The sequence below is a fragment of the Gobius niger genome, assembly GCF_951799975.1.
Source record: "Gobius niger genome assembly, chromosome: 20".
NCBI lineage: Eukaryota > Metazoa > Chordata > Actinopteri > Gobiiformes > Gobiidae > Gobius > Gobius niger.
The window spans coordinates 7,307,776-7,322,671 of record NC_136871.1 but is presented as its reverse complement, the minus strand read 5'-3'; the positions used below and the strand labels follow the sequence as shown (position 1 = coordinate 7,322,671).

Sequence of the window (14,896 nt, the reverse complement as noted above, 5' to 3'; positions counted from 1 at the left end):
AGCCGTCCTTGGACCGATTGTAACCATTTTAAAACTCAGAGTCATGTTCATCACAGAGCTATCAATATCACACATAAGGTGTATTAGATTGTCTAGTTTCGTGATTTAAAAAATCTTGCCAAAACAAGTTTTTCCGTTTTGGGCACTCAATGACACAGATACTTTTCTAACAGCAACTAGTAAAGTAGGTAAAACTACTTGAACAGATAAATAAATAGATTTAAAAAAAAGTCCAAGCTGCTACAATGTCTGTAGTGAATGTGCTAGCCATAAATTATGTTCACTTTTGGCTGGTTTGCTAGCATTAGCATCACGCCACACTACTTAGTACATCCTGGCATGATGAAGATATATTCAATTTGTTATTTATTGAGAGAAAACTCTTTGGCAAATCCCAAGTGGACTGAGTGTGCTCTGCTTCTCTGTTGGATGGTCTTGGTTGATAATAAGTATCTCCGCTGCACAGACTGCCACATATGCTTGTTCATCTCTTTAATGCTGAGACTTTTGGAAGTTGGAGAAAGTTTCTTCAAAGTTTTGGCCAATAAATATAATCAGAGGCAGCCCACATTATGAACAAGTCAGCGTCGTCAACATAAAACATCAAGAGTTTTTTAATTACTTTACAGAAAGTCGAGGTTTTCTTTGTTGTAACTTCAAGCAGATAATAATTTAATTCACTAACAATACCGCTTAAACAGTGTGAATTTTATTTCAAAGGAGCTAATCTTGTGTTAATCATCAGGCAAAACTTACAAACGAGCAACTAGACGAGACCTCCTCCAGGACTTTGGCTCAATTATATAATCATAGTCACCGGGCTTGAAGCTGTAACCCTCTCATTAATAGGTAACATTTCTGTTAGCTTTTGAGGTGTTGTATTCTCGGCACTCAAGCCTCCCAACGTGCATCAGGTGCTACAAAAGGCACCACATTGAGGCCATTGTGATTGAATGGCCTTGTACTGCTTTTTGCGCCGTCGCTTTATTATTACAGTCGACAAAATGAGAACGATGTGGAAGAAGTCAAAGAAGTGTGTGCCAAAGAGTTGAAGTTCATGCCCTATAAATTCATCAGCGGCAAAACCAAACATTTCAGCTCAGGACACCAGAACGGCTTTTGTATTCCGAACTATACTGTCTTGGATTATTTTCGGGAAGCAGCCCGTTCATGCATTTGCATAAACACACTCAACAGCTCCGTGTTGTTTTCACACATCTGTGGTCCAAATGTATGTTACTGCAGCAAATATTTTTTCATAAAATTCGCCAACTGGACTGGACTGTCTTGAATTGCAGCTCTGGTGTTTCCTGCCCAGCCGTCCATCCTGCCTATAGTATCAGTTCAAAAGCAGCTCGATCCAACAACAGGAACCAAATTAAGTGCCTATAACACATTAGACACACATTTTCTGTCAAACGTTTTTTTCGTCCCGTGGATTGAAACAGTTGTTGCACATTTGTGTTGATTTTTCCCACATGGAAATCTGAACCCAATTGCCAATGACTCTTTGTATCCTTAAAGGCGCTATTTCTGTTTTTTTGTTGTTGTTTTTTAACAATGAAAGAGGAACCACTAAATTAAAATATTGGTTGAGGTACAAACTCATCCCTAATCTTCATAATGTATTTGTAGCATCCCAATTCTTCACAGGGACATGTTTATAGGCACATTTCACAACTTGCAGGGTCAAATTTCACAAGAAGAAGAAGAAATAGAAGAAGAAATAGAGGAAATAGAAGAAGAAAAAGTAGAAGAAGAAATAGAGGAAATAGAAGAAGAAGAAATAGAAGAAGAAATAGAGGAAATAGAAGAAGAAGAAATAGAAGAAGAAGAAGAAGAAGAAGAAGAAGAAGAGATAGAAGAGGAAATAGAAGAAGAAAAAGTAGAAGAAGAAATAGAGGAAATAGAAGAAGAAGAGGAAATGGAAGAGTAAATAGGAGAAGAAAAAATAGAAGAAGAAGAAGAAGAAGAAGAAGAAGAAGATTGTGCACATTTCACAGCTAAAATCACAAAGTGCTTCACAAAGAACAAAAGGACCCCAAAAACAAGTATTACAGAAATTTAACATTGCAACCATCACAATCACAGACTCGTCAACTAAAAGCTCGTCTGAGCAGTTTTTAGTTGTTTGTTTTTTTGTGAAAGGGTCGCTTTCACAAAATTGCTAGAAAAACTATCCTGCAAGTTGATACAAATGCTTTTTAGTTAGATCTACCATGTTTTCCCCACAAATGTCTGAGTTTACAATATGCGGGGACACTTGTGGCCCTTGCTAAACCTATAAATAAATTTAAAAAACATTTTTAGTAAGTAAATATTGGTTACAAATAGCATTACTAGTTAGCTATACGTCAAATTTGCTAATTTAATCCATTAACGTCACAACGTTCTGGATCTTTTCTTTCAGTAGGAAATGTGATGAGTTTTATGGTAGCTCCATATACAACGCTGTGAGGTTCCTTTATTGCACTCGTGAATAGAGCAAAACTCTTCCATAGACTGATTAAGCCTATATGGACAGAATGAATGTGAACCTGGCATATCGCCGTAAAACCGCTTTAAGCAACGTAATAGTCACTAAATAGCTGGTTGTTCTAACATGATAGTCTGGTTTAATGGGCTTTGTTGACACTGTGGGTAGGTGTGAACTTTGACCGGAACATTACTGCGCATGCGCACTGACAATGCTGGTTTGGCTTATTGTCCCTTGTGCAGGGACAGTGCAAATTAATATAAAATGAATACAAAAAAAATAATAAGTGCACACGTTTACAATGCAATAAATAAAAACATATCAAGAGCAAAAAAACACGATCATCCAACCGACCATGGGCAGACATACACTTGTCAATCACGCCCAATCGGGAATTTGAAGAATCAGCCCTGATCCCACACTACACGTCTTGTACACGTCTGTAAAAGCGTGTATTCTGGTGAGCCGGGCGAGCTCTAATGTGTTATACAATTGACCTAGTTTAGCTTGTCCTTTCTTCTTTATGCCTTCCCTTTTAATTACATGATAATAATCCACTTCAGCTTCTATAGAAATGCATTCCCCAAAATTGACTGCATTCATAGATTATATTTAGTATTTTCACGAACATTTACAAAACATTTGTGTAATTTTGAAGCAAATCTTAGCGCAAAAGTGCAAAGATGAAGGCACGGCATATCTTAGTCATACATTTGAAGAAACTGAACACGAAAACTGTGTGTCCCTATAGATGGGACAGGCGGCTATGTGCCCCGACCCGCAGTCTTTGAGTAGTAGCTTAGCGTCGCTGTTGCCTTTAAAGGCCCCTCAAGGGAGCTACCCAAAAGTTCTAATCATTCCTTTTTCTTTTGGTCTGGCCGCTTTGATTCGTCGGCCTGGTGCCTGGATGATAAATGGCTCTGCTTTGGTGGGACTAGCCTGGAGACTCGATGGGTCATTCCAGCTACTGTCGGGCTAACCCGCAGTGTAGCGCTAACCCCCCCCGCACCCCCCCTTCTCCCCGTGTTCGGTAGGCGGACAGACCGGCCTAATAGGTGTATGTCAGGGAGGTCAAAGCGAGGAAGGAGACAGAACAGCTGTGGACCTGATTCATTAATGTTACACGCACACAAGCCGGCTGTGTGTTGCGATGTATTACCATGCATGGATTTCCGAACAAGGGACGGGATTTGTTGGGAATGGAGACCAGTGGTTCTAGGAATTTATTACTGTACCACCTCATAATGTCTATAAGTGCAACATGCATCTGGCAGGGGGAAATGTCGTATTTAGGAATTCTGTGTAACACTGCATTTGCATAATGGTCATTAGATTCTCAAATTCATGAGGCATAGGCAGATATTATTTTGCTCAAGAATGAACAGCAAATCTGACTGCTCTGGTTCTTGGTCCAAAATCCCCTGAAAACTAGAGAGTTTTAACAAGCTTACAAGCAAATGAGCGGATGCCCTATTACAAATGGTCCATCCAAAGAGAATAATTGCTGAATTGTGATAAATATGTTGAATTATGGGCACACTTTCGAGGGGAAAAAAATAATAAGAAAAGAAATATAAATACATAGAAAATACTGAAATAATTGGTCGACTTCAGAGACTTGTTTTTCCCAAGTGGAGTGTAATGGTGGCTAATGAAGATAACGCTGGGGAATTCCTACTTATTCTTCACGTAGCATTGAGCTTTCATGGCAATTCAGCTGAAACCCTTGTTGCTTCCTGTCACTGTCGAGTGCAGACGTGATTTCTGACTGCTCCTGGTTTTCGTGCTTTTTTCCTGCCTCTGCGAATGTCTTTGTCTGACTTTTGTTCCTCTTGGATCACCTCCCGAACCACTAAACTATGGAATTGATTAACTGGTCTCTCATTTCAATTGATAAGGTTTTTAAACAAAGTGAGGTCACAGAGGAGGTCCCTGACTGGATTTTCGGAGACATCGTAGATATTTACTTATTTGGATGCTTGATAAAAGGGCACCTGCTTATTGGAAGGACTGCCCTGGAAAGACAGCAGGTTGCAATCGGACCACGCTGCTGTCCGTTGAAATTAACAAGCACTTTGGAGCAGGAGGTGACCGAGTGATGGACTTACATCGGAAAGTAACGCACTGTGATGGACTGTTATGTACGACCTGGCAGCTTGCTGTGGAGACAATAGGTGGACTATATTTTGAGAGAAAAAGGGATGACCTGTGAAGTGAACTACCTGCTCTGGAGAACTGAACTAAAGCTGAGACCAAGTAAAATGTCATTCATTATATATTTATGAACTATTCTGGAATAATTCTCGTCCTCCTGAGAGAGGAGGTTTGAAGCAGCTGGACCCTTTATCTCTCCTATGCAGTCAACACTTCCCTTCAAGGCCAAGCCGCGGAGCTAAACCAGATATGGACTGAGCTCTCTGGGTTATATTTTGCGTAACACTGGCTTTCAGACTGTGAACAACTGCACACACATACCCCCTCCCTAACCACACCCCTGTCGTTCTGCGTCTGCCTCAACACGTTTCCTCAGCCCCACCCCCCGGTCAATTGCCGGTCGTCCTTCCCCTCCCCAAGAAAATATTCCAGCACCTGCCCTGATGTTCCTTGTATTTCCCATGTCTTGATGTTTCTATATACATCCATTTTCTTCCGCTTTATCCGGGGCCAGGTCCCGGAGGCAGCAGTCTCAGCAGAGATGCCCAGACTTCCCGATCCATGCACACCTCCTCCAGCTGTCCTGGGGGGACCCTGAGGCTACACCAGGCCAGCTTGGAGACATAGTCCCACCAGCGTGCCCTGGGCCTTCCACGAGGCCTTGTCCCACTAGGATATGCCTGGAACACCTGGAACAGATGCCCTAGCCACCTCAGCTGGCTCCTTTCGACGTGAAGGAGCAGCGACTCTACTTCGAGCTCCTTCCGGGTAACTGAATTCCTCACCCGATCTCGAAGGGTGCGCCCAGCCACCCTGCGAAGGAAGCCCATTTCGGCCGCTTGTATCCGCCATCTTGTCCTTTTGGTCATTACCCAAATCTCATGACCATAATTGAGGGTGTGAACGTAGATGGATCTGTAAATCTATATATGTGCCTTGCCTTAACTTAACCTGATTGTAAGGCCCATTAAGATGCCTTGGTACGAAATGCACGGTATAAATAAACATGCCTTGCCTAAGCCTTGACTTGTTATCCCTATGTACCATGCTATTTTAATCCTCTGTTATTGTTTTTTCAATCACCATTTTTCATTACTTTCTTCATGACGCTCGCTCCGCCTCATTTGTCGTTTGTCATAAATGCTGCCTATATTTGCGCTTTGAATAGGAAAGGGTATTTTTCCATATTGACACACGAGTCCATTTGTTTTTGTTTGAGATAATATAAAAGCTTTTCTTTCTTCTTCATGCAACGCTCAAAACAAATCACAACAGAGAGAAACATTCATGAGTAAAAGTTGCCCAAGGTCTTAAAAAGAGGAACAAAATAAATAAACTAATTGATTCCGTGTGGGCTCCATTGGCAACATGGGAGCATCCGCTGGTTCACAGTGCAGGGAATTCGTTCAATGCCCGCAGGAATAAAAACACAATTTGCGCAGAGAAAACATAATAATAGATTATCAACTGTTTGTCTTTGTGATGGAATATTTTCTCAATCTATTCTAAGGCACTTGTCCATGGACTTCTTTGCATTATGTATTTGTTTTATAATATATGTGGATTGTTAATGTTTATGGTTTAACCTGAAATTGTTGAGAGTAAAAACAGTAAAGCTGGGTTTACACAGTGCTTTACGAATGCCATTTTTCCATCATTCATGACCTTCGCAACATTACTTAATGCGTCTTAACAGGGTTCGTAATTCAGCGCGAGTGTAGTGTAGAAATCGATGTGTTCTTTCACGCTTGCGCTCAAAGTTGATAGAAACCCACGCCGTGCCGTTTCGTACCTGCAGCGTGCCAAAGAAAAGTCGCGCAAAGTCGGCTAATCCACACTCCAAGCCAAGGACTGCACCTGCTCCTGCTGCTCCTCGATGCACTTAAAGTTTCCCCGATGTTTGGGGGCATGAGTGGGAACCAGAAGGGCCTGACGAGTCAAGGGAGAGCCCTGCAGATGGTCTTGTCCACAATCGCAGCAGCTGCCCGCAGAAGACATTTGCGTGACCGTGCGTAATAAATCGTAACACGTGGTAACAGGTCGCAATAATTTGTGACGTGAAACCACCAATCATCAATTTCCACCAACCTTTGTGATCATTTGTGATCCCCTGTCAACGAATACTGGATGGATTTGTGGCATTTGTAACATGTCGTCGTTATGTGTAAACCCAGCATGAAGGTAATTCTAGTCTCATTTCTACGTGCACACTGTATAAGAATGAAGGATGATTTTCACACTGAAATAAGAAGCAACTCCTGCTGATGGAGGGCACCACCTCTTGATATCAGCTCGTGGACCAGAGTGTTTTGAACTCTTGAGGACTAAGGTCGAGGTAGAGGTGCATTGGTTTTATATAGTGCTTCTCTCCAAAACGCTTTGCATTCATTCACTTCGTACTCAGCGGGGGTAAGCTGCGATTGTTGCCACAGCTGCCCTGAGTTAGACTGATGCAAGCCTTCCAATCAAACCAGAGCACCCACCGGCAACCCACCCAGACCTGGGGAGAGCATGCAAAGTTCACACAGAAAGGCACTCACAGAGACAAAGCATGAAGCTGAAACAAGAACGAATCAAAACGCAGCTCAACATCAGGCATCTGCGATATAAAATGGTCAAGATCTCAGCAAAGCCACTTGAGCATGTTATGAAGCTTATTGCATGAAACTAGCTGAATGTCATACACAGGCTAAATAAACTTTGCATTCTGCTGCAGCAACACAATGGCCTCCGTGAGTTATGGATTGGACTATTTTTGACAGGCCTTATTTGCATGTTTCCCTCTGGCGTTCGCTGGATGAAAAAAGGACATGTCATTTGTCGCCCTCTTTTTGACGCCGGTGCTACATGCTACGGTATTTTTGTAACTCATACAACATAGCCCAGAGCTAAAATGTGACTGAAATCATTGAGTTGTGTACCCAACACAATGCAAACCCCGGGCGGAGCGACGGTTGCAGCCACATGCATTGGCAGCGTGTGTGCGTGAGCTGGAAAATCCCATGAGGGTGAAGTAGAATGATATTTCAAGAGCAAAGAAAATGAGGCACATGGTGAGGTTTTGTTGCTCGGCCAACACTGATAGCATGATAAGAAATGGAATAGCTTTTTTACAGCTTGGCAATGTCATGATGGCATGATACAGATTCTGGATTGAAGATCTGTTTGACCTTCTCACACTGACAGTTAATGCTAGATTAAAAGACAAGTCTTGTGAAAACTATATCTATGGCTTGAAATGTGCTTGAATTAAGATTTTTAATGCTGACTTTGAGCAGGTTTGGACTGTCTTGAAATGAGATAGATGGATGCCAATGGAACGTACACTGAAAATAAGACAAAAAATGTTGAAATGAGACAATTAATTCACAATACAACAATACAATTGTCAAAACCAGCACAAATCCCAATAATTCAAGCACTTTTCAGTAATTTTTGTCTAAGATAAGTAATGCATGTTCTGCAACATGACAACAATAGGCAAGGCCAATTTATTTGTATGTGCAATATGTGCACAAAGCAATTCAAAGGGCTTTACATGAAATACATTAAACAGCTAAATAGGACCATTTGGCCTGGATTTAAAAATAGCTTTTGTCACATCTTCAGGAAGACTGTCTCAGATTTTAGCAGTATAAAACTGAAACACTGTTTAGTCCTGACTCTGGATATCAAAGATTCTAAAACACTAAACACATTTATTTTATGGAAACCATAACTTGACTCTGATTTGGGACACAACTAGAGACAATTACTGCCGTATTGTTCAGTGCTGTAACACTTGAACAACAAAAATATGTGCACTGACTCATACAGAAGCCAAACCAATTATTTGTTATGCAGGCCTCTAGTGACCCCTCTCATAGGGCAATTTCCATGTAGTTATGTATTTGTATCACCTTGATCACGTAATCTAAATAATCTCCAATGGGATTTCCAACCCTCCAGCTCTGTAGTAGCGTAATTATACTTGGCCAGCGATGTAACACTTCAAATCATCGTTCAGCTGTGATCGTCATATTTGCCGATTAAATGGCAATTACCTAAAGTATCCGTGGGTAAGTATTTACGCGCACCAATGTGAGGACATGACTCTCTTTTTCTTGTATTGTTATAGCAGCGGATAAAGGGCCTGTCTCACCAGCCTTAAGACTAGTTGTAGACTAGCTGGTCACGGAGATCTCTCCGAAATATCCCCTGGAGATAAGGCTAGTCTCCAGGTAGTCTCTGTGAAGATGAACAGGTTAGATTTCAGTCTCTGCATAGTCTCTGAGAGGTCTCGGTCTCATGCAGTTGTGGCAACGTTATGAACACTGTTTGTTGTTCTGAACCCATGTGATGTTTCTGTGACGTCCCTGCAATGTTCTCTAAACCTGTTAGATACCAAGGAGATCTCTAAGAGTCGAATGGAGTCTCATTGAGATATCCTTGGTATCCGAGAGGTCTCGGTCTAGGACAGGGGTGTCGAGAGCCGAAATTCAGCCCTCACGGCGGGTCGCGGGCCGCATATATTGTAAAGGACTGTGGCCTCATAAAAAACAATATCTTACACTTATTGTGCTTTATCAGCCTGTGTGACATGTTTCTCAAAGTGCTACATAAAGTCATTATTCATTCACTCCACACTCAATGGCAGTAAGTTACTATTGTAACCACAGCCATCCTGGGGCAGACTGACCATTTACCACATGGCTATAATATACTGTTTATATCCTGATCTCATGTTATGTCAGCGTCCTCTGCTGGACATGTGTGGAATTCTTTCCTTTTTTAACTTAAACTGCCCCCCTAGTGGCTGGAGTGAGCAAACTAGTTATTTCATTAAAAATCCATAACTCTGCACAGGAATGGGCTAGAGACATGCTCACGAATTCATGCTCCTCAAAGGGCCACATTCCTTGACACATGTGGTCTAGGGCCATACCGCCCAATGTGCCCGATCCCGTCAGAGAAGGGCCAGGTTGGTGCTTGAATGGGAGACCGTTTGGCAACAGCAGGATGCCTGGGTGAATGTTGGTGATGGTCGTAGGGGCTGATTGACGCCTCACTTCTTACAGTCTACCCCAGGGCAGCTGTGGCTAGCGGTGAGTCCTGTATTTGACTCCAACAGCAGAATGATAAAGCGCATCAAGAGGTTAAGCGCGGAAGTGTGCATATAAACTGTTTTACCATAGATCATTTGTTGCTGTAGTAGAATGATAATTTAGATTTTGGGCTGTACGGCATAATTTTGAAGCATTACATTGATTTTTGAAACATTTAGTTGTTTGACTTTGCCTGGTTTCTCACTCCAAGCTTCACAAGTCCAGAATACGAGTGTCTGTGTCCCCAACTTCCCTCCCTGAAAAGCCACTGCTCAGATTGGAGTGCTGTCCCAGCCTCCGTCGAAGAGGTGTTATATGCTGTTTGGGTGCAGTTGAGGCATGGCTTCATTCTGCCTCTATATATTATTCATTTTAATACAGCAGAGTCGTAAAACTGCGTATGCGCACAGGCGGGTACAAGACACAATCTTTCCCATCCAGTTTTGCGGGGGTGAAATGAGAAGCGGGGCCTGGTAATGTAGCGCTTTAGCGGAAGTCGATGTCTGAATGGCGAAGGGGAGATACGCTTGGTTATTATGCATTCCTAAGTGCTGACCAGTAATGCGCCGTCTCTTCTCCATCTTCAGGAACCATCATGACGGCAGTGGCGGACCTGGACCGTGAAACTCAAGATCGGTATGAGCTGGTCGTCAAGGCAACAGACATGGCAGGACAACTGGGCGGGCTCTCCGGCTCCACCACAGTGACCATAGTGATCACCGACGTTAATGACAACCCGCCGCGCTTTCCACAGAGTGAGTCTGGCTGTATGCTTTCTTTGATATATAAATAATGAGATATAAGGGGCACATGGCCAGTCCGGGGAAAATGACAGCTGGAGGAAGGAGTTACGAATGTGCGCAATGTAATCAGCGTAGGCATAAACATAAACTTTTTTGCATTGGTTCTTGTGGCATTCTTTGAAGTCACAATGTCATCAAGCGCCAATGTCTGAAACTCTGTTTACTCAAGTTAAAGTGACTAGATGCAATTTGGTCATTTTATACTCACTACTGCCACCTCAGGTCTTACGTGTAACTGCAGTCTCTATATTAAGCTCGTGCATGACGGCACTTCGGACCCAAATTAACACCTTATTGAGTGACAGTGCAGGATTTTAGAGGCAGTTGTGGTGAAGAGGTCTGGGCTCATTCTACACATTAGGACATTGCTGGAACATGTAGGGCAGGGGTAGGAAACGTCACGCCCGGGGGCCTAATTCGGCCCTCCAGCATTAAACCTTTGGCCCCCAAGAGAATCTTGAAGAAACATTTATTCATAAATCAGAGACCAAATTTGTGAAAATGACTCTAAAATGTGAAAAATACTGGCAATATTTTCACATTTCCCACGGAAAAAAACGCATTAGGTCATATATTATGTGCAAAACTTATATTTATAGAAAAAAGGTGCTTTACTTTGAGCTACAATTGTGAGTTTCGGCCCTTGGCGTTTTGGAGATGAAGAAAATCTGCCCTCCATGACACAAACTTGCCTACCCCGATGTAGGGGGAGGAAAATACTTAGTTTTAACATTTTTAAACTCCGTATACAGACAAAACAAAAGTCTAGCCTTTGTTTTTATATTTCCCAAATCAAGAATGAGTACTTTCATCTAAGTACTCGCCGATACCAGGTACCAATATAATAACACAGCATTATCTTCAAATACTCTTATACAGGGTTTCCGCAGGGGGCTAACCCTAACCCTAGTGATTAAATGAATTATGCCAAAATTAAAACCTTAAATGTCAATAAAAAGCAAGAAATCAGATTCAAACTGGCATTAAATCTAAAATTCTGTATATAATGTTTCCTTCTAGAGGCAGAACCCTTTCAATGACATTGCTCGACTGCATCATTTGTCAGAAACTCAAAAGCTATTGTCTAAACCAAAAAAAGCTGCAGTTCTGAATGAAATGTTACATAATCTCTTACTCAAAAGTAGCCTTTTGTGTCTGATTTAGTTTTGAATATCTAAATTTCCCCTATTAATCTCCTTATTAAAGAAGATGAAATATTTCACAATTTTCTGCATTTGTGGCATTAAAAATGTTGTATTTAAAATGAACCCCTGTAGAAACCCTGTTTTATGTTTACCGTGATCGCTGGTTCACAGCTGATGGGAATAGAATTAGTTACTTTACAGATACATTTACATGAGAAACAATGTTCAGTTGTTTCAATAATGATTTCAGCTTTACTGGCTGATTTAGCAAATAGTGTGGAGAAATACAGAAGTTCACGTAAAGGCAAAGTGCTTTATATAGGTTAGAATAAATACTCTTTTTCGGGTTGTCATCCTAAAGTGAGGGAGGGTCCCAAAGCCATACCAGTTGAAAACCACTGCAATAAAGAGAACTTTTTAAGAGAACCTTTAATCTGAATTGTACTTTTTTACTTCATTTATTTGTTTTGTTGAACATAACTTTTGTTAATAGGCATGCATGGTTTTCATTCAAATGTTGTCACTTTTTATATGAATCAAGATGGCAAGTGAATAGTAAATGGTCATGTCTATCGTGTGATCCTAGACATGCAGTAATAGCTCTTCTTCAAAAGTTGCTCTGTGCCTGTGTGTGATCTGTGGCTGACAATCTATTGCTAAATAGCTTCACAAATATACTTTGCCAACTCATAATAGAAAGAGTAACTAAATGTTTCACTCCTTTAACTGTACTTGAAATGATTTGTTATACCGCTATTGCCAAATATCCCCAAGTCCACCCTTCTTTTGTACATAAATTAGCCCTGGGTTGCCATACTCAACTGATCCCCGATTAAATAGCTAATTTCTTGCCAATGGCCTGGTTTTACTGCCTTACCAAAATCCTTTTATTTGCGACAGTTTGCTTATTGCCCAGAGTGTGAGACGCAGGGCGAGCCAGAGAAGAAATGAAGAAAGTGGATGACAGCCCAAAGTTGTGGACTGAAATAATGAGGGAGGACATCCAAACAGGGAGCCCATGATAAAGGATGCACATATTGTTTTCGACCTGCAGGCCACTGACACCAATAAGCCACTGTGGCATCAACTGCTGGATGGCAACTTCCGAGAAAACTCCCCCAACTTTAAAGTTATGGAGCAGTCACAGTCAGCCGTAGCAAAATAATCTTTCATAAGTGAAGAAGCGATGTTTTCAGTGCACAAACGATCTGTCTTTTTTTTTGGGTCTTGTTCGAGAGAAATTGTTCCCTCGTGTCATGGATTTTTTTATTCATCACTGCATTTTGATTGTCTGGATTTGGTTGTTTAAAACTGTGCCGCTCAACCAAGACCTTGTTTTCTTATTTCTGATCAACCTGTAAGATGTAGTTTCAGCTTGTTACTGCTGCTCACTACTAACATGACCAAAGAAATGAGAATCAAGCATCATGAAAGAGAGGCTTTGATTCTAAACAAACCAGCACAGATGACTTTCGTTTTGCACCTTGTAGTAATGGAAAACACCTGAGTACAATGGGCTTGATGGTAACATGTACAGTACACAAAGTAAGCAACATAAAAGGCAGTCGACAGATCCTTCAGTGTACTGAAGTGCATCTAATTATAAAGCCTTTTCATTGATCTTGAACTAGCAGAATAGTTGCTGTTTACATCACTGTGACAGTATTGCTCTGAGTGATGCAAAACCTTCTTATGAACCTAACTGTGTGAAGACTTGGAATGTTAGAAGTGCGTTAGTAAAGTTATGAATGAGTTTAGAACCAACTACTTAGACACAACTAAAAAGTTTAAATGTGCCATAATACGAGCGATCGCGATGTCGTCACATCCCGGGGCCGTGGTAGGTATTTTATGTTTTAAACAAATGATAAGAATCCTATGATCGGCAAAAACAATGTCCATAAACAGGGCATTGCTTCTCTTGCGCTGTAACAGATCGCTCATTTTATAAAACCATGTTAGAGGCCTGGATGCATCAGCTGTTGCCGACCATTCACCAAAACATCCGGTGAAAATTGAGGAAGTAAACAATAACAGCGATCGCTCGTATTGTTTGTAAACCAGTAACATTAACAAATAAGATGAAAATATCAGGTAAGGGGTCTTTAAAGGTTCCATATTGTAAAGACTTTCCCCCCGTGAAACACACAACAAGAGAGCAGGCAACAAGTTAATTTAGTACTGTAAGCCAAAGCAAGGCAAGGCAAGGCTAGTTTATTTGTACGGCCCATTTCATGTACACAACAACTCAGTGTGCCTCACAGCAACACCAAACACGATCAAAAAGATGGAGCATCTGCATCAATAAAGACAAAAATAATTTTCTTCTGTTTTGTTTTTAAAGGGACTGGATGTAAGTTAGCCATTTTTTTACTCACTCCTGCCACCTCAGGCCATACGTGTAACTGCACCTTCTATATTAAGCTCGTGCATGACGGCAGTTCGGACCCGAAGTGACACCTTTCTGAGTGACAGTGCAGGATTTTAGAGGCAGTTGTGGTAAACAGGTCTGAGCTCATTCTACACATTAGGACATGGCTGGAACATGTAGGGGGAGGAAAATACATTATTTTAACATTTTTAAACTCTGTATAGTCCCTTTAATGCTGAGATTTTGCCACAATTTGAAAATGAACACGATTACTTTACCAAACCAATTCCCTTACAAAATAAATATCAAGCACTCGATTTAGAAACAATCACTTTGAACAAATGCAGTCCTTGCTTCCTTAACATGAGGAACTTGTTTCGCATTAGCATACAAACAATTTGTAATTTTATTTTTTATCTCAATAAACCCATTTGCATGATAAATACCTCAGAGCCATTGGCGTGAAAATAAATTGTGTTTTCCCTCCTCAGAAGCATCTTAGGCCACACTTTATTCCATTGTCTTTGGTCGAACCTTTAACCATAATACTATTACTTTGGTTACAGTGTGGGAGAAGCCCGCTGACAGTCGCCTGATTGTATTTGATATGTCTCGCACACCTCAGTATTTCTGAAATCCCTTTCTCATCTCGCTGATTCATATTTACTCAGTCAGGGGGATAAACTGGGCCGGATTAGGCTGTCTGTGCTGTGGTGACTTGAGTAGCAGCTTCATAAATAAGATACGGCACAAGATGGCACACTCTTTGATTGGCTCCCATAATTCCTCTGTCGTTATGAAACAATAGACATATGGCACGCTTCATCTAGTTGTCAGCGCAGTTAGAGAAATGTCAAAATCTG

General features: G+C 41.3%; 1 protein-coding gene and 1 long non-coding RNA gene across 2 annotated transcripts in view; one reads left to right on the top strand and one right to left on the bottom strand.

Annotated features, from left to right (window-relative positions):
* The window catches only part of LOC306980134, a 452,652-nt gene that overhangs the window by 142,172 nt on the left and 295,584 nt on the right, over positions 1-14,896 (bottom strand). The window lies entirely within an intron of this gene.
* cdh22 (cadherin 22) overlaps positions 1-14,896 on the top strand; it is a 170,803-nt gene that overhangs the window by 50,842 nt on the left and 105,065 nt on the right. The window contains exon 4 of the mRNA XM_079579254.1: positions 10,302-10,469. Within this exon, the coding sequence (XP_079435380.1) occupies positions 10,302-10,469 (168 nt within the window). The remainder of the gene's footprint in view (positions 1-10,301; positions 10,470-14,896) is intronic.